Source organism: Betta splendens, chromosome 21 (assembly GCF_900634795.4).
Source record: "Betta splendens chromosome 21, fBetSpl5.4, whole genome shotgun sequence".
NCBI classification, from domain to species: Eukaryota; Metazoa; Chordata; class Actinopteri; order Anabantiformes; family Osphronemidae; genus Betta; species Betta splendens.
Window position 1 is genome coordinate 14,607,004 of NC_040899.1, and position 24,169 is coordinate 14,631,172.

General features: G+C 38.2%; 2 protein-coding genes across 3 annotated transcripts; one reads left to right on the forward strand and one right to left on the reverse strand.

The window, feature by feature from the left end:
* Positions 1-1,391: 1,391 nt before the first annotated feature.
* mmadhcb (metabolism of cobalamin associated Db) lies at positions 1,392-10,845 on the reverse strand. 2 transcript variants are annotated; one of them, XM_029136909.3, is made up of 10 exons: positions 10,707-10,845; positions 9,647-9,693; positions 8,961-9,070; positions 7,950-8,037; positions 6,008-6,158; positions 5,602-5,783; positions 2,900-3,008; positions 2,661-2,791; positions 2,304-2,390; positions 1,392-1,657 (listed from the first exon to the last, which is right to left on the reverse strand). In XM_029136909.3, exons 4-10 carry the CDS (start codon positions 8,019-8,021, stop codon positions 1,463-1,465), a joined length of 927 nt encoding a protein of 308 aa, XP_028992742.1. In that variant the 5' UTR covers positions 8,022-8,037; positions 8,961-9,070; positions 9,647-9,693; positions 10,707-10,845; the 3' UTR covers positions 1,392-1,462. The 2 variants fall into 2 exon arrangements, with proteins under 2 accessions (XP_028992742.1, XP_028992744.1); XM_029136911.3 differs by lacking the exons at positions 7,950-8,037; positions 8,961-9,070 and having other exon boundaries at positions 10,707-10,841.
* Positions 10,846-16,197: 5,352 nt separating this feature from the next.
* LOC114847801 (complement C1q-like protein 2) lies at positions 16,198-18,269 on the forward strand. Its single transcript, XM_029137848.3, has 2 exons — positions 16,198-17,153; positions 17,482-18,269. The coding sequence occupies exons 1-2, from the start codon at positions 16,575-16,577 to the stop codon at positions 17,659-17,661; spliced, it is 759 nt and encodes a 252-aa protein (XP_028993681.1). The 5' UTR covers positions 16,198-16,574; the 3' UTR covers positions 17,662-18,269.
* Positions 18,270-24,169: the final 5,900 nt, after the last annotated feature.

Sequence of the window (24,169 nt, forward strand, 5' to 3'; positions counted from 1 at the left end):
GGCCAATAACAATGGTCCCTGGAGATGTGTGATTAGACGGTTGGCCTGAAAACTAAGTAGACACTGGAGAAAAACAACAGACACTAATATCAACTTAACTGACATGACTAGGTCACTTAATAAAGAAATGAAGATAGAAAGGTTCATGAAAAAACCAAGCTGACCATGACTAGACATTACATGCATAGATGGCATGGAATAAAACTCTAGGGAAACAGCACCAAATTCCAAAAACAAGTGGTCGAAATTAGTTTCCTTTGGAAAGTGCCATGGTGCAACCTTGGAGAAGGGGTGAGGAGCTCTGTCCCTCAGGATGGGACCTGGGTGTAGCTGCTGCTCACATTTACAAGAACAGTGAGAGGGAGAGGCATTGGTTTTGGCATGTCTTCAGATGTCTCCTAGACACTTTCCAGGGAGATCTTTTGGTTGTTTTGGTTTTTTTCACTGGAAGTCAACTGGCTTTAGAAGAGGCAGAAAATGCATTGACCGGTCTCAACTTTACTTTTGACTCTACTTTTAACTTTTCAAAACATTTTATCTTTATTTTTGACCATTCTGTTTGCCTTCATAAAGTTTTCTGCGTGAACTCTATGGTGTTTGAAGCGGATTTCAAATGTTTGTATTTTTAAACAAATGAATTCCAATACAACTTACGTCGTTCTTTTTATTATCTCACACATTTTAGCAGGCAGTGCAGGTCAGTTTTGTATAAACCAGTTTCTAATCGTGTCTGAGAAAGAGATATCAGGAAAACACCTGAACCACACAGGCCTACAAGAGTTCCGATGAGGAAGATCCACACTGTGTTGATGAGTTGTTATAATAAATTATACTATATTAATTCTAGTTATGATGATAAGTGGTCTGAGAAAAAGGGAACAGCCCAAACTAAAACAAAATAAAATACATGATTAGAAATGTCAAGTCAGTGTGAGAACATGCACTTTGTTGTGTCCTGATAATGCGCAACTTAGCTTCAGTCATTGGTCCACATCTTGATCGTGCTGTCTGAGCTCAGATTTTGTGCCTAATTCAGAAAAAGCCTATCAAAACCCTTGGTTGAGACTCATTGAGAGACACTGGCAACTGCAAATAGAATGATAGTGGTTGGGTTAGAATAGACATTTGCATGCAAATTACTGTACACTGTATGAAGTATTTTACTGTACAAAGAGTGTGACAGTGAAAGAGAGAAACACTGTATCCAGGTACAGCATGAAAGACAGTGGAGGGATCCCTTAGGGGGCGATCTCCACATTCACATCTTAACCTCTGGAATTAGTTATAAAATTCAAGGGGGTAGTAGAGTCAGTACATGTAGCCACAGCATTTGAGTCGACATCTGAATCTATATATACCTTGCAAGAGTAAATCAACAAGATGTCACTTAATGATCTAAAATTTTGTTTATTATAAGTACTATCAAACAATCAAGACATTTTTAAACAATTTCAAAAGAAACTCAGCTTCTCTGCAACTTCTTCATGATATGGCTGCTGGGTGGTGCATTAGTGCATATCGTCCCCACAAAAATTCTTGTCCCCCAAAGTTTGTGTCTAATCACTCTGCAGCAGCCCAAGTCTTCAATCTGGAAGCCGAGGAGACGGTATCGATCATCTGTCTCAAACAGCATGTTGTTGGTGTATGAACCGAAGAACTAAAAGAAGAACAAAAACATTTGTTTTATATGAATTACTGCGTAATGATGATCTGGATGATTAACACAAGTAAGACTTATTTGACCTGCTGTTAAATCAGGTCTACAAAACAACGTATCTAGTTAATGATGCAGCTAGTCCTTCCAAGTGTGCGGTAAATTTCAGTTTTTGTTTAAAAAGGGTAGTATTTTATATATTTTATATATAAAAAATTTTGAAAATTAGTTGCAGGGTAGTTGCGAAAAATATATATTCTCACAGCTATTCTCATTAAAATAACATACTCATAGCAACCAAGATGTTAGATGAAACAGCTGCTTTCACAAAACAAGTGCTGTCACACAGTGTTTCAAATTACATATTGTTGTTTATGGTTATTGGGTGCCAAAAAGCGGAGCAATAATGTCACATTTCAGGCCTTAAACTATGAATAAACTATGCCTGTGATAGTTTTCCATCTTGAATTAATACATTTTCTCTTTTTTAGTACTTTAAGCACTTCTTTTTTTCTCTGTGTTTGTGCCATTTGTACAGTACAGGTAGTAAATTTATGTGCAGTCGTAAAAAAGCAACATGCAGATGGCCTTAATGTTCACTGTATAATTGTTCAACAAGTTCTGCATGTGCTTGACATTTTCTTCTTACCGCCAGGCCAGAGGATGGGTCAATAAAGTCAGCCCAGAACCCTTCTCTCTGGAAGGCACAGCAGATTTCTTTGGCTCCATCAACAAACTACAAAGTATAAGAACATTATACATTATGTAAAATGTAAATAAAATGTAAAATCACATTGTGACACAACATTTTATTCCATTTGTATTTAGTCCTGTATATGTAACACATGCAAATATCATCTAGCTTCAGGCAAAATATATAGTTTCATCTTCTGGGGTGATTTGTAATAGAATACAATCATAACTATGTTAATTCATACGCTCTTAGCATGGACAGTGCTTTTACAGCAGCATAAACCAGCATAATCTATGTTTCACAGCACCTCACCTTGTCCAGCATTTGCTCTCTCTCCTGCTCCACTTCAGCACTCCATGATGTCATATCATTCTGTGTTTTTTGTGTCACTGTAACTACCATCATACCAGATGGAGGAGCATCAGGAAACATGAACTGGAAATCTGTTAATCAAATCATTAGGAGACACGTCAGACATGGTCATTTGCTCTGCTTATATTAAAACCCAACTAGTAACTGTGAACAAAGTGATAAAGCCATGCTCTACCTACCTTTCTGTAGTAGTTCAGGACAGGGCTGTGTAGCACACTCTACACTGGAATCACCAAAATACTGTTCCACTCCACAGACAGTCTGAGGTGAGGCTTGGTCATTTTCTTCCTGAAACACATACACATACAGTCAGTCAGTTGGTAAGAAGTGAAACTGGCAAAAGAAAAAAAACTTTATATAAAAATAAATAGTGATGTGTTAATATAGATTTATATATTTAGATAAGTAGTTATATTGTAGTAGCACCAGTAGCAGCCTCTTTCTCTCTTTGTCCTTAATTCTCCTTTTAGTCTGATTTATATTATATACAGTACATTTTTAATTATGCATTTGCTAAACATAAAAACATTGCAATATTAAAGAGAGACATAGTTTATATTGGGAAGGAGCACTATATCAAATTAGTAATACTTCTGAACACAGGGAGAACAGGCAAACTCCACAGAGAAAGGCACCCTCTCCACCCCAGGAATCGAACCCAGGCCCTTCTTGCTGTGAGGCGACAGTGCTGCAACACCGTGCCGCCCCTATTTAGGCTTACGTTAAACAAAAATGTGTTAAAGGTTTTTGGCAACCTATTAAGAAAAGAGTTTTCTATAATGTAAAACATAATGCAATGCACTTGTGTGTGTTTGTATATACTGTACAGTACATATAGAATGTGTATATGTGTATATATGAGTAACTGGAGGTGAACGTGTGTGTGTATGTGTATATATGTTAATGTATATATGTGGGTATATGTATACACCTGGGTGTATATGTATACAGTATGTACTTTATGTATACATAAGTAGATATATACGTATAACTGGTCTGTTTATACAATACTTCTGTATATACTGGTACAGTATAGTGTTGTCATTCTGTTACTTTCCTGCAGTTCCCTTTCTATCTGAGAGCAATCAAGAGTGGGCAAAGCAATTTCCCTCTGTGATTAATAAAGTTTTCTGAATCAGAAGCTGTCATATGTCAATTACAAGCACTCCATGGCATGACTCAGTGTGAATCAGTGCATCATTGACTGTCATTGGAGCCTGTTGCTCTTTGTTGTCTTTGTAGTTTATGTAAAATTTCACTTTTATGCAAAGAATTGGATCCAGATGAAGAAATGCTTGGAATCCATGACATAAATTTTTTCAAACTGTGGCAGAAAACTGAAATATTGTGAATATTACAGAAAATACATGCAAACTAAAATACAGTCAAATCTATTGGAGGATGAGACACAGCCACTGTTGATACTCAGTCTCTGCCTTCGACCTCCTCCATCCATGCTGGTAAAAAACAACACAGACCTGGCGCCATTTTAAGGCCTAAAGACTGATGCTATTTGATAAGATTTGTGTGAAGAAGCGTCAAACAGGTGCTATGGTTTCTCTTTGGTCACCAAAGCTAAAACAATGGAATTTGGACAGTTTGAATGACGTTAGTGTTAACTGTTTTGCAAAAAAGGAGGAGAAAATGTATCAATCCAATGACAACCGGTTTAAGTGACTAATAAAAACTGTAACATTACTGTTAAGTGACACAAATTACTGTTAACTGACACAAACGACATATTCACTCACGTTGAGCAAAAACTTCATTGGGAGTTAATGTCACAACTATAGACTGTGCACTGTGTTATTTTGGTTTTTTGTTCACCTCTTAGAAAATAGTATTTATCAGTCGTCAAACAGTTTTATAGTGTTCAATAATACAGTATGTCAGATTTGATTTAGTGATATTACAGGTTAGTCTTCAAATGTCAGTCACGCTGTGACACTGATCACTACTCTACCTGGTGGATCAATGTGCCATTTCTCCGAGGCACTTGGGCATTAACAAGGCAGCTACAAATGAACTACGTCACGTGGGGGGATGTCACTTTATACAGGTCACCTAGGATTTAAAATATATACAGGCCATGCTCAAACCCTACTACGATCATGCATATCCATCACTCTTCAAAATGTTATTAATGTTAATGTTATTAATTCTATTCTAAAAATAACAGGTTCTCTGTGATATTAAATCACTTCCAGCCCATTTCAGGTCTCAATAATTTCTAAAATCGTTCAAAAACATACATTACAGAATCATTTATGATACCCTCTAGGAAGAGTTTCACTCTGGCTCCCAGCCACCTAATTGGATTGAAAGTGCTCTTCTTAAAATAATCATTGACGTTCTTCATGTCAACTGACTCTGGATTATAATTCTCGTTCTCCTTCACCTTTAAGCAGCTTTTAATACAATTTTCCACCACATTTCTCTCATTTTCTGAACTGGCTCAATATTTGAATACACTTTTGTTATGGCATACTGTACTTCACATCTCATCGACCACTCAGTTTGTTGATGCTGATCAGTCAATATAAATCACAATTATCTACTGTCAATAGAAACATTTATCAGGGCAAAATCCAGAGTTACTTCTATTTATTATTTATCTACCTAAACTTGGTAGATAAATTCAGATGTATACATCCTGTTATGCAGATGACATCCAACTGTGATTTTCCTCAAAGACCACTGATAAAGATACTTTGCCTCTCTAAAAATCCCAATTTTAGCACATTTACATACTAGTATGAATTCCCACATTTGTACCCCGTAACAAACATCAATAAATGACCTCTCACTCGCTACTGCAGATATTCTAGACAACTCCACAGATAAATTCTCACTGGGCTTTTGTTAAAATTATTGCACTTACAACGAAGTCTCCACTGAACTGGGTTGTCTTCTCACTGCTGCACTTGGCCAACAACACATCAGAGAAAACATTCTGTGCCAGAGTGTTCTTCTCTTCTGCTAGTTCACGCAGGTAGCAATCATCAACTGCTTTCACAGGCAACTGATAATCCTGAAGGTCAATTGAAAAAACTGTCTGCAGCCCTTTAATGGAGAAGCACATTAAAAAAATTAGACAATAAAAGGATAAGCAGCACAAACTACTCTGTTCTACCACACAGCAATAACGGGAAACATTATGTATTTCAAAATGAATATAATGATCATTAACCAAATAGGTTATAAAAAAAATTAAATAGGTAATATGTAGCATTTTAAATATGTGTGTCTGTTTTATAATCATATAAAAGTAAAACATAGTGATATACCTGTGTCAGATGGAGTGGTGGCCATGTGGGGCTCATTATATTCCAAGGTTTTAGCTGCAGAGAAGGCTATGGCTCGAGATCCAGCCACACGACTCACTAATACATGAAGCCCTGGGAGGTAGGTGACCAGCCTAGCTCTGCTGTACAGCACCTAGTTAGAAAAGGAAAATGTAGTATTGTCACACACATTGACATTTATTCTACATACGCATATAAATCCCACCAACATATTGTAGAAGAAAACCTAAACATACATTCAGTAATAACTTATGGTTCTGTAATTCAAATCTATTGGGACGTTGCTTTTAAAATAAACAATTTCAGCAGGTGAGTTTTATAACTTTTCATGGTCTTTGTTGATTGTTCAATTGTCTATGAAATACTGAAAGGTATAAAGAGTGCTTTACCATCTTGGGCCTAGTTTTTAGTACTAGTTACACATTGGATTTACTGTATCTTCAGTAAAGTCGGGATTTGCTAATGCAGCTAAACTCTGCAAGTGCAGCTCACATCATACTTCAGCTAATGGATTTTGAGAGAGAGAGAGAGAGAGACAGAGAGAGAGATTCCAGTGGAGCATGTAGGTATTTTGCCATGGTGATGTTTTGTTTCCTGACTTTTCTTTGAAGTAGTGTTTCAGGCAGTGCATTTATTTCTGTATTTATTTATTTCTGTTTGCCCGCTACAGAAATTAAAGGCATTTTTCAAACTCAATCCACCAGCTTCTCTATTGCATGTTCTTTATTGGCTTGTGGTGTCACTACGTTGTGTTTTGTGAGGTGCAACATGTGTGCTCTCTCTGAATCTTGACCCAGTTGTTTGATTTATATTTAGTACTGCTATTATTTCTTAGTAGACTGCAGGTGCGTACTAGTATTTTGGTTCATTTGTTCCATTGGCCATCATCATTTCCTTTGGTTGATAATCGCCGCTAATTGTATTCTTAGACTCCCTCTCAGTTTAGTCTATTTGACTTTTGTTTTAGCTTGTTACAGTACTTATTAATGCTTATTATTACTACTTATTAGTAACAAACTAAAACTTATTACACATGTTCTTTTACACAACAATAAACATTTATTTTATGTTCCCAGGAGTCACAACAGTGGAAGTGTTAGATTATTTTCTAAACAATTTTTTGGCACAATAATTACAACATGACCTACCTGGACTTTTAGTCAATAGCACAAGCATATATATTATATATGTATTGACCCCACAAATCAATTTGATTTCATTTAGCAGTGTTTATGATAAAATATATAATAAATATCAGTGCAATACAGTTCATTCATAAAAGAAGCATTTTTTAAAATTTCATCTCTATTGTTTACCATGTTAGTTAGCACCGCTTTTTTCACTGAATTAAAATAAAAATTGAAAACGTTTAAAAATGAAATAACAAAATTTATTTGTCAACTGAACAGTGAACCCTTAGTACAAAACTGGATAAACCTCCAACACGCCAATGTGCAATGTACTGTAAATAGCATTAACATTGTACATTTCAGTCTGTTAATTATCAAACTACAGAAATCTACAACAGCCAAGTATAAAAATATTTGGCATACAGTGGATAAAAATAAATACACAAGACACATCATTCACTTAATTGTAGAAATTGCAAATGGATAGTGTTGCACTGATTGGAAGATATTATACTGGCAATGAAGAGCATGTGTAGGTGATGACATGAATAGCAGGATACCAGGGTAAATGATGAACTGCATGTATTAGCTGCAGGTGCTTACATTAATTAAAGTAGAGGAGGGGTCTACAGTCCATACAGTCTTAGTGTATGTGTGATTAATTTTGAGATGGATCACAAAAATCAGTATGTAGGATCATAGGTTACTGTATATTGGAGGCTCTGTTTCTGCAGTGGGACAGGTACAGGTAATAGACAGAGGGCGGAGAAGAGTTGATGATCTTCTGTTCTTACTACTCTTTGAAGGTCCTTCTGATGAAAAGGAGTGCAGCTGATGTACCAGGTTGAGAGGTTTCTGGAAATCATGTTCTCAATGTCACTCCTGTAGAAGGTAGTAAGAACAAAATTACACTATACTGTATACAGACCAAAACAATATATAGAAAATAGAACAGCCATGTCCAGTTTTCTTACTGTACATGTTTGGGAAAAACACAGCAACAAGATGTATAATGTGTTGCTATGTGCATTTACCATAACAGCAAATTCAGTGTAAATATCTCTTTTCCAACTAAAGAAAACAGCGAGGCCAGATTCAACTCGACCACAATTATGATAATAAAAACACAAAGTAGTCCTCTGGCATATACAGTAGTTTGATAATCTCTGTAAAGTAAAGTTATTAGGTAAGTGAATGTGCAGGTAGCAGATTGCGAATTAGCAATAATCTATCAAAAAGAGTTAGGGGATCAAATACACTGTAACATATTGCAGTACTTATGTTTTGGTTGTAACTTTAGGACATCTAATTTATAATATATGTATTTCCACAGTGGGGAAAAAAACAGAGCTTAATAAAGTTGGTTTCATTGTAAAAACAATTTAGGCCTATTATATTGCTAAGGTTTCTGTCAAATCATGCAGGTCATTTAAGGGCAAAAACAATGATTAATTACAATGTACAAAGACAAGTGCTGTGTTAATTAAATGATGAACTGGGAAACCTTTCTTTGCTGCCATTTACACAACAGCTGTACGTTTTGTAAATCACTTCCACAATTATCATTGCCATTTAAAGCTGGTTGAACAGACATCAGACATCAAGTGTTTTTCTCTGTGTCAGTGAGCACGCACGTACAACTAGCTTCTCCTGCTTTGGAACATGAAACAAAACAGACATAAAACAAAACAGCCGTCATTGAACTTACACCTAAGAAGAATGCAAGCGACCAGCAGTATTGGGCAGTAAGCATAAGAACTAATACATTTATAATATACATTTATGATATATGGAAAAAAACTTACGGCTGGAAGCGTAGTCATTGGATGACAGACTGTAGATCCCTCATGAGACCCTCATTCTCAAAGCAGTTGGAGGTGAAGTGCTGTCCACAGACAGCTTTCATCATCGTTCCCTACATCAGTCCATATTCATAATAATAAAAAACTTCTGTCTTGCTTCACCAGTAAAGACAAAAAGTCTTGTGCGTTTGAATACATCAAACAACGTTCAATTTATTTTTGATCTGGGTTGGTCATGGCAGTGTTTGGGCAGAGCTTGTGGTGGTGTGTATGTGTATATTACTTGTTTCCCCTAGTCTACGTGGACAATTCTAAATGGACCATTTGGGAAATAGAGACTTGTAACACAAATATGCTAATCTGTACCCCAGACTCCTTTTAAAAACAATGGTTAATTTTTATCAGTATGTCACTCGTGGTTTCACTACAGTACATCTTTCTTAATTCTTTGGCTAGTGATAGCATTTGAAATCGCATCTCTATCGCTTATTTTTTAGCGTTTCTTCCTTGTATGGATGTAATGTGTAAAGAAGGAATGCCCAATTCTGGTTCTCGAGAACCAATGTCCTGCTGGTTTTGCAACTCTCCCTGCTGATTACCTTGATCAGGTTTGTCAGTTGTCTTTTTAGCTACCGCCTGACTGAACACACACACCTCTGCATGCACACACGCTATTATATCTCACTTACAGTGGCCATCCTGGCGCGTCTGTGTCTACCTTTAGAATCCAGTTATTCTGAAAGAGTGAAAAAATAGCACAATTATATATATTATATATTATATATATTATATATATATATATATATATATATATATATATATATATATATATATATATATATATATATATATATATATATATATATATATATATATATATATATATATTAAATGTAGTTCTCGAGTACATTTAATCCATAACCTATATACGATTGTTCCGATCACAATATGCTTCTTTTCTAAATAAATATCATCACAAATATCATCAATATAGTTAAATACAATTTACTAAAAACAGTATGTTTTTTAAACATTAATTTAAACAGACAAGACCCAGTTTCTTGTCTGCCTACAAGTATCGATGTTAGACAGCAAATTTTACTGTAACAGGAGCACTACTTTTTTTCCAGAATAAAACAATAGAATATTATATATCAGAAATGTATATGACATTGACATCTGTTGCGTAAAGTAAAGGGAGCAACAAGCTACATCCTCCAAATATGAATACGTTTTACCATGACAATCATTTTTATCATTTCTTTCAGCACAACCTCATCTGATGTTAGTTTTTCTTTTCATATACGAGATTGAACAGCCAGGTTAAACATAAAATTAGGAAACATAATGAAAAATATTACATAAACAGACAAAATAACACACTCACTTTTAAATTGACAGGGACTGTAATTTCCTCCATACACGTATAACCATCTGCATCTAACCACTTGTGTAAAGTTAGACTATTTTGGCTCGATTATTGTTTGAATTTTTACATATTTACTACTTTAAGGAAGAACGCATTAAAACTTCTAGGTACGTCTCTGAGACATGGAGTCAGAAGCTTCGAATTATCTTATTAATTCAGTTAACACTACTTGAAGGTTACAGCCTTCGAGGTGGTGCAACGTAATATGTACATTAGGTGGGGAATAAGACGATCACAGATCGATTACAAAGCACAAGCTGTGGTAAATTCGTACGTAAACACCGCGCAAAATAAAAAGGTAAAATTATATTTGTAAATACCTGTATTAGGACCGAACATCGACAGAAATGCACCATAAACGTTTACTACTTCTTCTTCTTTGCTTATTTTCCTTCTTCTTTGCTTCCGGCGGATGTTTTTTTTTTTTACCACGGAGAAGCAAATGGCGCCTCGCATGGCCACAGTGTTTATTACACTCCTGGAGGAGACCCCTGCACATCAGCTACTGTAGGACTTACTCTACCACTGTGACGTCCTCTGGTTACATTTAAGTTTCAACAAGGGATCAGCGCATGTTTGTAGTTAACAGGGAAATCCAAGGCATTACCTTAAGTGGTTGACAAGAACTGGCTATGACTTTGCGTTTGCTGTTGAAAAATGCCAAATACTGCACATACAGCTATAAGAAAATGACTGTAGTATGAATGTAGAATAAAAAAAACCATCAGACCAGAGTATAGTCCTTAATTGCAATTGTAATCAGAATCATAATTACATAGGTGCTTAAGTTAGAAGCAGCTGTGAGATGTGAACATCAGTGAAGTGTAGAGAAACCTGAAACCACTTCTGGTTTAAAATCACCTCACTTACAGGCTGGGAGGGAAATGAGGTGGATAAAACAATCTTAATGACCTTAAGGTCTTAAACTTTGCTTTGTAAACTGCCTTGAGACAACGTTTGTTGTGAATTGGCACTATATAAATAAAACTGAATCTAACTGAATATATAATGACTATACTAGTGTGTCACAACCACCATTATTAATATCATAGTATACCACTTGGAACAGATATGCAAATGGGAAATTGAGCCACAAAACTATGAAACCTAAAGAAAACAATAAGTAATTAAGCAATTTCGAGGTTGTTTTTTCCTCCCTTTTAACATCATTCAATAGAACCTGTCTGTTAGGGAAATCGTGAATTCCTTTTGTAAATCTTAAATAAAAGAGACACGATCGGTTTACTTGTAAGGAGTGAGCAGTTTACAGCTAAGGCAACTTCATAGCTGCCAAACAGAGCAGAGCAGATAAGCAGGCTACACGTCGGTACTCCCTATTTCTTACAGAGCAGAAAAGAGAAAACTTCAAAGCCATAGCACAGCTAACGAGGTCACAGCAGATCAGCAAAATAAATTCCAACAATGTTTCAGTGATTAAAATGCAGTATTTATCTAACATTTCCTTCCTGTTTAACATTGAAACATTTATTAAACAATCATGTATACATCAGAACAGCACAGATTTTTTAGTGCAGTCATCATAAAACATGGAAAACATTTTGCAACATTGTAGGCAGGGTCATAAGCACAGAAGCACAATATTTACAGCTTAGCATGTATTTTCGTCAACATCGCCAAGGTTCTCTTTACAGTTATCAGGGTTCAAAGGTGTGTAGTGTAACTGTCAAGAGTGCATAGAGTGACCAGTTGATTAGCTCCATGGTAAAAAATATTCCAAAATAGCAAATCAGGGTGCTCAGAAGAACACAGACACTGCCAAGCAAGTAAAGGAGTGAGCAGAGAGAAAACAAGTCTGCACTCCACGAGGTTGGAAGATGCATCGGGCAATGCAACATTTTTAGAATAATTTGTAAATCCATAAGTAGTATAGTATTTGTTTATTATCCTACCATCCCCCCTGTTGACCCCAGGGCCTATGACTAAATGTTGCTGCCCATTTGTAGAGCGATGCTGGTAGGACAGGTTTCCCCTCTTGTCAAACATAATAACCCTATGGATTACCAGTTGCTCCTTTAAGGGTCTATTTGTCTTTTTCACACTAGGGGGCGCTGTCCTGAATTTCTTTTTAGAATGTGCTGTCCACTGGGTCAGTGAGATACTGTATATGTGACATTGCTTTGCAACCCTTTTTGCTTCTTCGTCTGCTTTAGAATTTCCTTTTGACACTCTCTCTTTAGCATTGATGTGAGCATTGCAGTTACAAATGGCTATTTTGGCTGATACTGTACTTGTAATGCTTTTACCAGATTTTTTATTGACTCACCATGCATTATAGGCTTGACCGTTGATGTTATCATGCCTCTATTTTCCCATTGACTGGCAAATATATGAATAGTTAAGTCTGCATATGTGCTGTCAGTAGAGATGGTAACCTTCTGACATGCCATGAGTTTGCATACCTCATTCAAAGCAGTTATTTCCGCTGCCTGTGCACTGTAGTGTGGGGGTAGCTGTTCTGCTTTAAAAGTCTCACTATCAGTCACAAGTGCATAGCCAGTTAGTGATTTTCCAGTTTCAGCATTTGTGCTAGATCCATCCAGATAGACAAATACAGAACCAGGTATTGGGTCGTTCTGTAAATCTAGCCTAGGTTTTGTGACTTTTGAACACTCTACTAAACAGTAATGTGGTTCTCCGTCTATTTCTGTGGGCATTAGGGTCGATGGATTCAGAACTATACACCTTTCTATTGTCATGTGTGGCTGTTTCAGTAAGTAATTATAATACAATGGTGGATGATGATAACACCGCTTCTGCTGCTGCCTCTGCTTCTCTTACACATGATGGCAATGCCCTGGCATCCGGCCCTAGTCATGTGGAATAATATGCCACTGGTCTCATTTGCATGTCGAATCATTGTGCCAACACAGAGACAGGCTACTGTCTGCATAAAGGATTTGAAATAGTCTGGAAAGCCCAACGCTCCTGTCTGAGTCATTGCTTTTTTAAGTTGTATGAAAGAAGCCTCTGCTTTGGTCGTCCACACTAGTTTAATGTGCATTGGTATTGTACTGTATCTTTTTAAACATCAGCTCTTGGAATGGGGCTGTTAAATCTGCATAATCTTGTATCCAGCTCCTGCAGTAATTTCTCATGCCCAGAAATGACATCAGTTGTTTTTTGGTTTGTAGTTAGTCGCTTTCAGTATAGCTGTGATTCTATTTGGATCTTTCTTTTGTTCACAGCTGATGTGATGTGTTTCACTTCCTTTTTCCACAGCTGCAGTTTGTTTTTACTGACCTTATGGCCGTTCTCTGCCAGAAACGAAAGAAGCGCTACAGTGTATTTTTCCTGCATTCTTCCTAAGTCTGTGACGCCACCATAATATAATCTACGTACAGCAATATCTCACTACATCGTGGGGGTGTAAATTTAGCAAGATTTGCTGACATGCATGAAGAGAAAGTAGTCAGGTTTTCACAATAACCTTGGGGTAGCCTGGTGTATGTGTAGCGCTGACCTTTGTAAGTAAACGCAAACCAAAATTGTGAATCTGGGTGTATTGGAATGCTGAAGAAGGCATTATTAATATCTATGACTGAAAGGATCTGCTTATCTGGGTCTAAATTATTCAGCAGTGTGGATCAGGGAGCATGACTGCTCTTGGTTGTAAAGCCTTATTTACAGCCTGAAGGTCTTGTACCATCCTGCAGCCAGTGGAAGGAGAACCTTTTTTAACTGGGAATATGGGAGTATTGCAAGGAGAGTCGTCACATGGTATTAAAATCCCAATTCTTAACAGGGACTCTATGACGGGTGTTATACCTTGTTCTGCATCAGGTCTGAGCAGATGTATTTGCTGTATTTACACTTTTGCTGTGGTTGCCAATCATAAACTCTCTATGAGAGTCAGCAGCACAGCCCACATCATTCTAGGTTTGTTTGTTTTCTTTGCTCAGCGAAACGTGACATGTGATGAGTCACATGTCTGTTACAGTAAACTCCTTTCTGTTCCTGTTTTAGTTCACAGGTCAAAAAGGCAACATTTACTTTCCGGCATAAATGTTTTATTTTCAAAAATGGTCCTGCTTTTTCTTGCAGCTGTTTTTCATGCACATGATCATATCTGAATGTACAGTGTAAATTTTCTGGGGCTAGATTTTCTCCACCACGGACTCTGTTTTTTGTCATTTTCATTTCATCATGTCTCGGTGGGTTCTTTAGGTCAAGGCTGCATCAGTAAAAGGGTTCTCTCATATTGTGTTGTACAAAGGTACGTGTTTGTCCAACATGTGGAATGACCAGCCTCCCTTCAGCTTCAATCTGGGAATTGTATCTCCCCACAACAAATTCACTGGGCAGGATGGGCTATACACAGCATGTACCTCAGTTCCTGTGACCGGATCAATCAAGGTTAAGGCTTCTGTTACCCCTGCTCTGTCAAAGCATGGACAAAGAATAATCAAGAAAGTTTAGAATGTCAATGCGTACTGGTATCCAGATGGTTCCCATTTACACACATATCTGTTCAAATTGCTCTTGGGCCTTGTGGTTTGCAAGATTTACAAAATTAGATTCATAAAAAAATGTGTCTGAGTAAGATCAGGCCTCTGGGCTTGACCACAGCTGAGCAGACACAGTTGTGGGGTACTCCAGTTGTTCGTTGTTGGTTATAAAATCTTCCAAAAATATTTCAGCACAGAGTGTGGTGGCCTAATTAGAAAAAAGTCAATATTGTTGAAAAGAATCAGATTCTTTTGTGCGTTACTGATGTACTAACACATCACCTTTGAAACATTAATTTTGCTTTTACAGTGGTGTACTCAAATGGTTGTCTTCTGGCATGTGGCTGTATTTTGATATCTTAGCGTGCATTGTACATGGTGTGGCGACATATGCCAAAGTGACATTTCATGGGGCTTGGGTGGAAGGGGTGTCTTGTGATTGCCTTGGAATAATCCAGCCCTTACTGTGTAACCAGTGTAAGAAGAACATATTATGTAACAGGATTGTAATGTCACAGCATTTACTGACCCACATATAACACCTGGCTCAGATGTGCAACATTACAGATACTCAAGGAGTCTGATGGAAAATCCCCCCACCCAGAGTTAGATGGCGGGTAAAGGAGTGTCCTTAAATTGTTTTAAGAACAGAGCTGCGTAAAGCAAAGAAACAGCTAAATTTATGTATCAAAGAACAATGGTGAAAACACTAAGGTGAATATGGTGAAAAAGAGGTTGGGAAATGGATGGATTTTGATCTGACCATGTTGTTGATAGCCCTGCTTCTCAGAATGAAACCAGCATGTGTTGGATTTTAAGGAGACATACTTAAAATTATTTATTGATCAAAAAATCATCGAAATGCATTATCTCAAAATACATTATGTGTATTTCAAAATCCACAAAATTAGCTTTTCCTATTTCTCACCTTCCTAATAAATGACCACAACGTTTTTCATCTTTTTACCTAATTTGAGACTAAAACATAATGATGTTATCTTAGTTCAGTCTCAATAATATATATTTATTATTAAAATTCTTTAAAACTGCACTGTCAGTGTGCACTGACACAGACTAGAACTATAGTAAATTACATAATACAATGGCCTTAAAATGTTAGTGCAAAGAGAAACTAAATGTACTTAGTACAAAAAGGAAACTGTATTTATATTGCAATCATATTATGAACTTGTTAATCAGTACCTGTATGAAAGCTATTGTTAGATGTGCTATAGTCTGCAAAGAATTTTAGTGATGTCTTTAATCCTATCACTTTGGAATTCAGAGTTCTTAAAGTAAACGTGGTTATTGTTGCAGTTTTCTAAAGACTCGGTCCTACATTTATTACGCCAGCGGCTCCAGTTTACCCTCTTCCGTAAGGACGACCGACCCCTCTGGAACTGGAAGGACCCTTCTGTTCGCGGACTCACGCGGCAAGTCGTGCCACAACGAATATTTCCCCTGTCACCAGTGTGAAGTCAAGTGGCAGTGGCACCGCGTTAACGCCGCAGGGGAAGCTGCGCGTGGAGTTTGGACGTGTTTGCTTCTCATCTCTCGCCTCTTTTTCTTAATCCTGGGTTGGAGCGTCATTGGTTTTGTCCGCTTTGTTTTTGTGCTTTTTAGCGCTTGTGTCACCGTCCAGTATTAGGTTCCCAAAGAAAACACTTGCAGCTTGCATCTCTGACTTTTCCAAGGAACAGAGTCGTCGCTGCTGCGTTCATCATGGTTTTGACTTTCATTATCGTAATTCCCCTGTTGGTCCAGACATCCAAGACCGATGCACACTATGAGATGATCGGCATTTGTAGGATGATCTGTGACTCGTACAATCCCAACCCGAGCGCCACAGCTCTGGAAGTCATGCGGGACCTGAGCGCCAGCCCTTCTCCGGCTGTTGTTCAAGGGATTAAAGGCGAGCCGGGTCGGCCGGGGAAACCGGGACTGAGGGGGCCACCCGGGGAACCTGGACCCCCTGGTCCAAGAGGACCGCCGGGGGACAGACGAGCTGCGGACGTGCCGCATCCAGGGACTGTGAGCACAGCGCAAACGGAGAGAAGCGCAGAGCTCGGGTCTCTTTTTGGTGCCGCAAAAATAGCGTTTTACGTGGGCCTGAAAAATCCTCATGAGGGATACGAAGTTTTAAGGTTCGACGACGTTATCACGAACCTGGGGAACCACTACGACTCAACAACGGGCAAGTTCACCTGCCAGGTGTCTGGGATGTACTACTTCACGTATCACGTACTAATGCGCGGAGGAGACGGGACGAGCATGTGGGCAGACTTGTGCAAAAACGGACAAGTAAATATGCTGTTCTTCATCTCAGTTTTGGTAGATGCTACAGTAAATGCGTTTTTTAATTTTATTTTTTTTAAAAGTCACCTTTGCATTCAGCAACAGAGCCACATGCTAAATAATATTGGTTTAGATGTTGGTGAAGTACATTTTTCTATCTAGCTTTTTAACTAGTTGTTTAAGATGCTGAATGTCGTTTATCCTGAACCCTGACATAACGTATTTTTTATGGTTTGATTTATTCCAGGTCAATACCTAGTAAAATAAACACACAGGTCTGTATGTACGCATATACTGTTAAGTCAATGCTTTCTCTGTCGCTCTTATTTTGAAGGTTCGAGCCAGCGCTATAGCCCAGGATGCCGACCAGAATTACGACTACGCCAGTAACAGCGTCGTCCTCCATCTCGACTCTGGTGATGAAATTTATGTCAAACTTGATGGCGGCAAAGCGCACGGCGGAAACAACAACAAATACAGCACGTTTTCTGGTTTTCTTTTGTACCCGGACTAATGTGGTGCCGTTGCAACACCAGACTGCTGTCAGAGAGTAGAGTTAAAAATGTTGTGTCTTCAAGTTGGTTTAGTGCTTTTAATCTAATTATGTTTAGACTATCAGGCCCATCCTAGACCAACACCAAGTCAATCACTCACTACAGTATAGGATATCCATTATTTAAATCATTCCCCTGTAATAAAATAAACGTGGAATATACATTAAGCATGTTTTGCAGTAAAAATATCTTCAATGATCTTCATCTTCATGTAACTGTTCTTTTTCTGGAATAGGTGAAATTATGGAAACAGTTTAAAATAATCCTTCTATTTCAGACTCTGCAAATGACAAACCTCTGTCATTTCAAACTCTACATTAGCAGTTCAGTTGTTACATTTGTCTACTTGTGTGTTGTGTAAAGTCAAGATTATTCCCTTCCCTAAAATTGACTGAAATCCTCCATGATCAAGTCTTTATGAAGAGAATTCAGTGATATTCATTTAAAAGTAACTTGAATTCATAAACTCATATATAAGTGTATGCTACACTAACTGTCTAGTGTTGATTATGTTTATATTCCTGTATAATCATTGGTCAGTGATTGCAATAAACTATTCTGTTTTCTAGTTTGGCTCAAAACGTCTGTAAGTAAAATTCCACATTATTGGGTTAAGTTCTTCTTTCTTTCCAGGTTTGATAAATTAGGTTTAATGTAATTGTCAAAACTGCAGCCTATGCTATACAGGATTTATGTAACTTCATGTAGCCATTCTAGTTTTTAAGTCCTTTGTTCACCATGCTGATCTCTGAGTTATAGTAGGGCAAAAGTGTTTAAAATTGTAAGTGAAGTTGCAGCATCATCAAGACAATCAACCAGCTCATGGATTAAGGTGACTGTTCTCCTGTTGTTACATGGGAACAAAGGAAACGATGATGGAACCATCTCCTTAAATCTAGCAAAAGCATCACCTGATCTATCTGCTATAGTGGAATCACCTTTCAACTGCTATCATGGTATGTTCAGTATTGATGGTCAGATAACAAAGGGTTTTGGGGAAGAACTATTACATCAATCAATATATACCCCACAACCAAGAGCATGCTTAAAACAGTGAGTGGTTTTATTTACTGAGTAAATCTAATAGAGTCTTGCAGTGTATTAAATTACTGTAATTACTGTAATTACTGTCAACAGCTACATGACTGTGCTAGGAACGAAGTCAGATAAATGATTACGAAACTAGAGGACGTTAAACAATAAAAAACAAATGTGTTCTTAGTTTTTTGAGACACTATTGCAAACGTTTCCATCTCTATCAATAGCTGTCAGACTTCAGGGGTGGGGGGGGTGGGGGGGGTGTCAATTGTTGTGATACACTGTAGGAGTTGTTGTTGACGCTTTGGCCATTGGGTCGAAACATGCAAGTTTGTGCTGATGGTGCTTCACAGGGCAATATTTAGTGGTGCAATGAGTCCCAGGTTGGAACTACAGTACAGTAAGGGTTATGATCCCCGGAATAAAACATATAATACGAGAAAATACTGAAAACATGAAAAACTAAACTACACAAAAAAATCATGATGCTGATGTCAGCGCACAGACAACAGGCAAAAACAATCAGTGCTCTTGGGCAAAAAACATGATTATTAGCAGTTGAGCCTCATGTCATGAATGGAAAATCTTCCATAATAAAGTTACAAGACGTAGTTAAGATATTTAAATACCATGGTGTAACAGAATCATGCAAGCAGAAACGCATAAGAGCAGGTGGATTGACTTGACACAGATGACACAGAGTAGAGAAGCATGATCAGCAAGTGTCAAGAACATTGATGGAAAAGGACAGGTGTAACTGATTAGAATGAATGTTGTATACAAATCACATTTGAAGTGATCTTGTATAAATGCGCAAGATACTGTACTGTAAAATCCATAGAAAGTACTGAGACATAAATGAAAAACGTTTTGCTTTGCTCTTTTTTTAAATCATGTCCTGTCTATTAAGAGAAAAAAAACATGTTCTTAAAAACTCCCAGCCTATATTTGATCACTGAAATTATAATTATTATATATAATTATAGTGTGAAATTATTGGTTACTGCATATACACGTCTTCTAAATCATTCCCCCCTTTTGATTTATTGGAAACTTTAACATGTCAGATAATATGAACTATAGGAAATCTGTTTCTTTTAAGAAGCCCCTGTTATTTAGAGTTCTGAATCAGTTAACTTTCTTGGTGAGACACTATTGCAAACGTTTCCTTCTCTATCAACAGCTGTCAGACTTCAACAGACAAGCTCATTTGCTGTCATCCATCTCCATTCCACAAACACCTCAGCTAAATAAAAGACAACAGGATTTTATAGCAAATGAAAAAAATGGTGAGATACCGGCAAGACTGTGATAAAACTCTATTTGTTTTTTTCCCAGTCCTCTTATTTAGTCTGTTCAGCTCAGCCCAGCAAAGACACATGCTTTATATCTGATAGACACCTGAGCCAGGGGTCTGGCAAAGATGCAGCAGTAATAAAACAACAAGATAGAGGCTGAATGACACTACTGGCACTGGGCATTGCATACTAACTTTTTTGACAAGAGACACCAGTTCAATTCATGTCTCGGATTGTCAGGCAGTCTGGACCCAGACGCACAGCACAGAAGACAGGACTTGAGTAAAGGCACTTTAATGATCATTGAACCAGGGCGGCAGGCAAAAACGTAGTTAGACGGCAGTGATCGAAAACAGAAGAGAATCCAGCACAGACAGAGGTACACTGTACTGAAAGGGACTGGACAAAAGCAGGGTCAGAAACAAGAACTAGAGTCGACAACAAAACACACAGAAATCAGATGTATAAATTACACAAAGAATGAGTTCATGAAAACATTCATGTAACATCTGAGAAACAACACAAAGTCCAAACTATCCTCTCAAGGAGGATGGAAACAAGGAGAATCCGTTTCTACCCCTTGGACAAACGGTGAGATCTGGGAAGTCAGCATCAAAACAAGACGCAGCCAGGGAACCGACGACATCCTCCAAGACGGGGACGGCCCAGGAGACTGGAGAGTCGAGGTGGCCGGCAACACAAGAGGCAGTGCCATCGTTGCGGCAGAAGGCAACAAAGGCAAGGGCACCAACCCAGCTTGAAAGTCCAGAGCAGCCAGGGAAAGCCACTTGGATCACCAGGACAGCAACGTTGCACTGTCTAGGAGCAGGAGCGCACACACGTAGTGCCCGACCAGGACTCAGCTGGAACGCTGCCAAAAGGAACCCCATCGGGGACACCTGCAGACACCAAGTAGAGGAGACAGGAATCAAGTCCGACATCTTCTCTCCTGGACCACCAGGAGCTAGAACTGAGGCAGACGCCGTCGTCTCTGGACCGCCAGGAACTGAGGCTCCCGTGGCTTCCTCTGGACCACCACAGGAAACAGGGTCAGGAGGCGTCCTCGGGATCTTGAGGATCTGGGCTTGACTGGGCTAGAACTTGAGAGTGACATGACCGAGCTGGAGCTTGAGCGTGATGAGGCAGAACTGGAACGTGACACGACTCGGCTGGAGTTTGGCATAACCCGGCTGGGCAGAATGGCTGCACTGGAGGTGGAACTGAACTGCTGCACTAAAACTTGAGCTACCTTGGTGACAGGGGCAACAGAGACCAGGCGTGACTCGACCACAGAGGCATGCAGCAGTGATCAGAAAACCGGTGGCAGATGCAGTCAGTGGTTGTGGGACATGAGCAGGCTGCACAGGAGCTTAAACTGGCTGAGACTGCTGCGCTGAAGCTAGACTTGGCGGGGCTGAAGTGGAAGCAGTCTCTGAGACAGGAGCAGGGGCAGGACATGGAGCTGGGGCACTGGTAGAAACGTAGAATGAAGAGCTGGATGTGGCTGCAGCAGGAGTAAACCTGCGGTAGAAGCGCTTTGTGTTGTGACCTTTTGTCTTATTAAAGCAGTTATTGAGTGTAAAACATGTTCGCCTCTTGTCACTCTGCGATACCAATTCTAAGACGGAGATTGTAACATTCTGAGAGTTGTTTTACAGGTTGGTCATACTTTGCTATTGTAGTATGTCATTACAACATAGTCAGTAGCTGTATTACACTAATAATACTGTCTGAAATGCACTACCAGTCATTGTCAGGGTTCATTTGTGGATTCCCTGCAGTAATAGGATAATGAAAATAAAAAACAACCATTAAAATTAGTAAAACAAACTCAAATTTATAAAAGCCTTCTAACACGTACAGTCATGTTATGTACCAGTTGGCTAACTATATCAAAACATGTAATAATATTTAAAAAGTAAATTTGCAATATCAAGGTTTATGATGATATAAGTAAAAAAAAATTAATCAATGATTCCAGCTTGCAGCAGTGGTTATTAGTGCAAACAAACAAAATTATGAAAAACTGTTACTGATGTCAAACTACAGTGTCTAACTAAAGTGTATATCTACTGTATGACCCATGACAACGACCCAGACAAATGTTGTTTGCCAACGTTGCCAAATATCAATTGTACTCAATTCTCTTCAACAAAAACAAGAATGTGCAAAGGCAAGGCATAGCAGCCTGGCCATAAACAGTGGCCACCTGGACTGATGATCTGGGGTTGCTGTTGGTCAGGTGTAATTTCAGCAACAGTACTGTATGTGCTTAAAGAATGAGGTCAGCTGACTACCTGCATTCACTGAGTGACCAGGTTATTCTATCAGTGGATTCTTTCTTCCCTGATGGCACGGGCATATTCCAAGATGACAATGCCAAGATTCATGGGGCTAAAATGATAAAACATTGGTTCAGGGAGCATGAGACATCAATTTCACACATGGATTGGTCTACACAGAGTCCAGACCTTCACCCCACTGAGAATCTTTGGGATGCGCTGGAGAAGGCTTTGCTCAGCAGTCAGACTCCATCATCAATGAAAGATCTTGGTGAAAAATTAATGCAATATCGGATCGAAATTAATCTTGTGAAATTGCAGCAGCTTATCGAAACCATGCCACAGCGAATGTGTTCTAATCAAAGCTAAAGGCGGTTCAAGGAAATATTAGAGTTTGACTTTTTTTTGGTAGTGACTATTTTTTGGCCAGCCAGTGTATCTTGAGCCCACAAGCAAACAATCTGGCTATCTGACTGTGGCAGGATATACAGTTCCGATATCTAGTATTGGAGTAAAGAAGCACAGCTGTAGCAGTAAGTAGCTCAGAAAATTTAATTTTATAGGTCCCTGGAAGGATATAGCCCTGGAAAATTTTATTTTGATGATTAGCACACACTCTTCATATTTCTAATAATGTTTTTGGGAAATTGTGACACTGCTAGATTAAAAATAAGGTTTAAAAGTAAATGTTCTATTCTGCCCTTAATGATTCCTTGTGCAATATCTTCTCCTTCTTCTTCACTTACCTGCTGATCTCCCAATGAATCCAATAAATGTAAGCCTGGCTTTGCAGCTGAAGTATGTCCAGTTTCCTGCTTTATAGGGTTGATCTGAATCCTAGGCCATGTGAATCAGCCGTAAAGCAAAACCACTGTTTCTCAGATTATAACAAAAAAGCAAAAGCGACCAAAGAATCCTTCATAAAGTTTGGCTGCTCTGAGGAGGAGAGATTTAAATGGACTACAGATAGTATCTTTAGTTCACCATTGTTCTTAAGAAGTGGATGACTTTACTTAAAAGCTAATTTAGAAAGCAATTTGATTTCTCATCTGCAGTACTCTGACACAGTTCAAGAGTCACTATGAATACAATTTTCAGATCATAGTCCCCTTTGTATTTGTTTAACAATAATTTCAATTAGATTTACGTGATGACACATTGCTGTGGAGTCACAAGGTATTGGTGGCAGTAATGACTTAAAGTGCTTCACCTGCGAGCTTTAGTGTTTAATAGTTTGTAGTGAGTTATACGTTATACTGAATGATTCTTGTGTGTAGTCTCTGACTTGTCTGTAACCTACAATTATACAACTGATTCCTCTTAACAGGATGGAAACAAAATATTGGCTTACAGTAAGTCACGTAAAAACACCCTTACGGTTATTCGCACATCTTTGTATAACTACTGTCTCAAAATAAAAGTAGATCAGAATAAAAGAAACTATCAAAATAAAACCACAGGAACTACACACTCACTAAAAAACTCATAACAGATTACTTCATAATAGAATAGTTGCATATGTACATTCTAATTGGTTGGAACTCATTTGATGGTAAGATTCACTCTGTTTGTCCCAGTGTGTTTTGGCACCTGAGCTAGAAGGCCCAGCTGTGCAGGTATCAGTTTATGTTTGTGGGTATTTGCATCAGTTAAAATGCTTCCTTATTGTGTGCACAGAAATAATAAAGCAATCAGATATTTGGCCCTTATTGTATACACCTCACTCTGGTGACAGAGTCATTTAAACCATACATTTAAATCAACTTACTTAGCATCCAATCTATTGTAATGCATACATTACTGTAGTTGTGCTACTAGAATATAAAAATTAAATCAGAGAGAACCCAGCA

Coding starts and splice junctions, on each gene's coding strand:
- mmadhcb (XM_029136909.3), bottom strand. CDS start 8,021: ATGATTTCCAGAAACCTCTCAACCTGGTACATCAGCTGCACTCCTTTT. Junction 5,784..6,007: donor CACCACTCCATCTGACACAG/GTATATCACTAT, acceptor TCTCCATTAAAG/GGCTGCAGACAGTTTTTTCA. Junction 1,658..2,303: donor ACCCATCCTCTGGCCTGGCG/GTAAGAAGAAAA, acceptor TTCTTCTTTTAG/TTCTTCGGTTCATACACCAA.
- LOC114847801 (XM_029137848.3), top strand. CDS start 16,575: ATGGTTTTGACTTTCATTATCGTAATTCCCCTGTTGGTCCAGACATCC. Junction 17,154..17,481: donor ACTTGTGCAAAAACGGACAA/GTAAATATGCTG, acceptor CTTATTTTGAAG/GTTCGAGCCAGCGCTATAGC.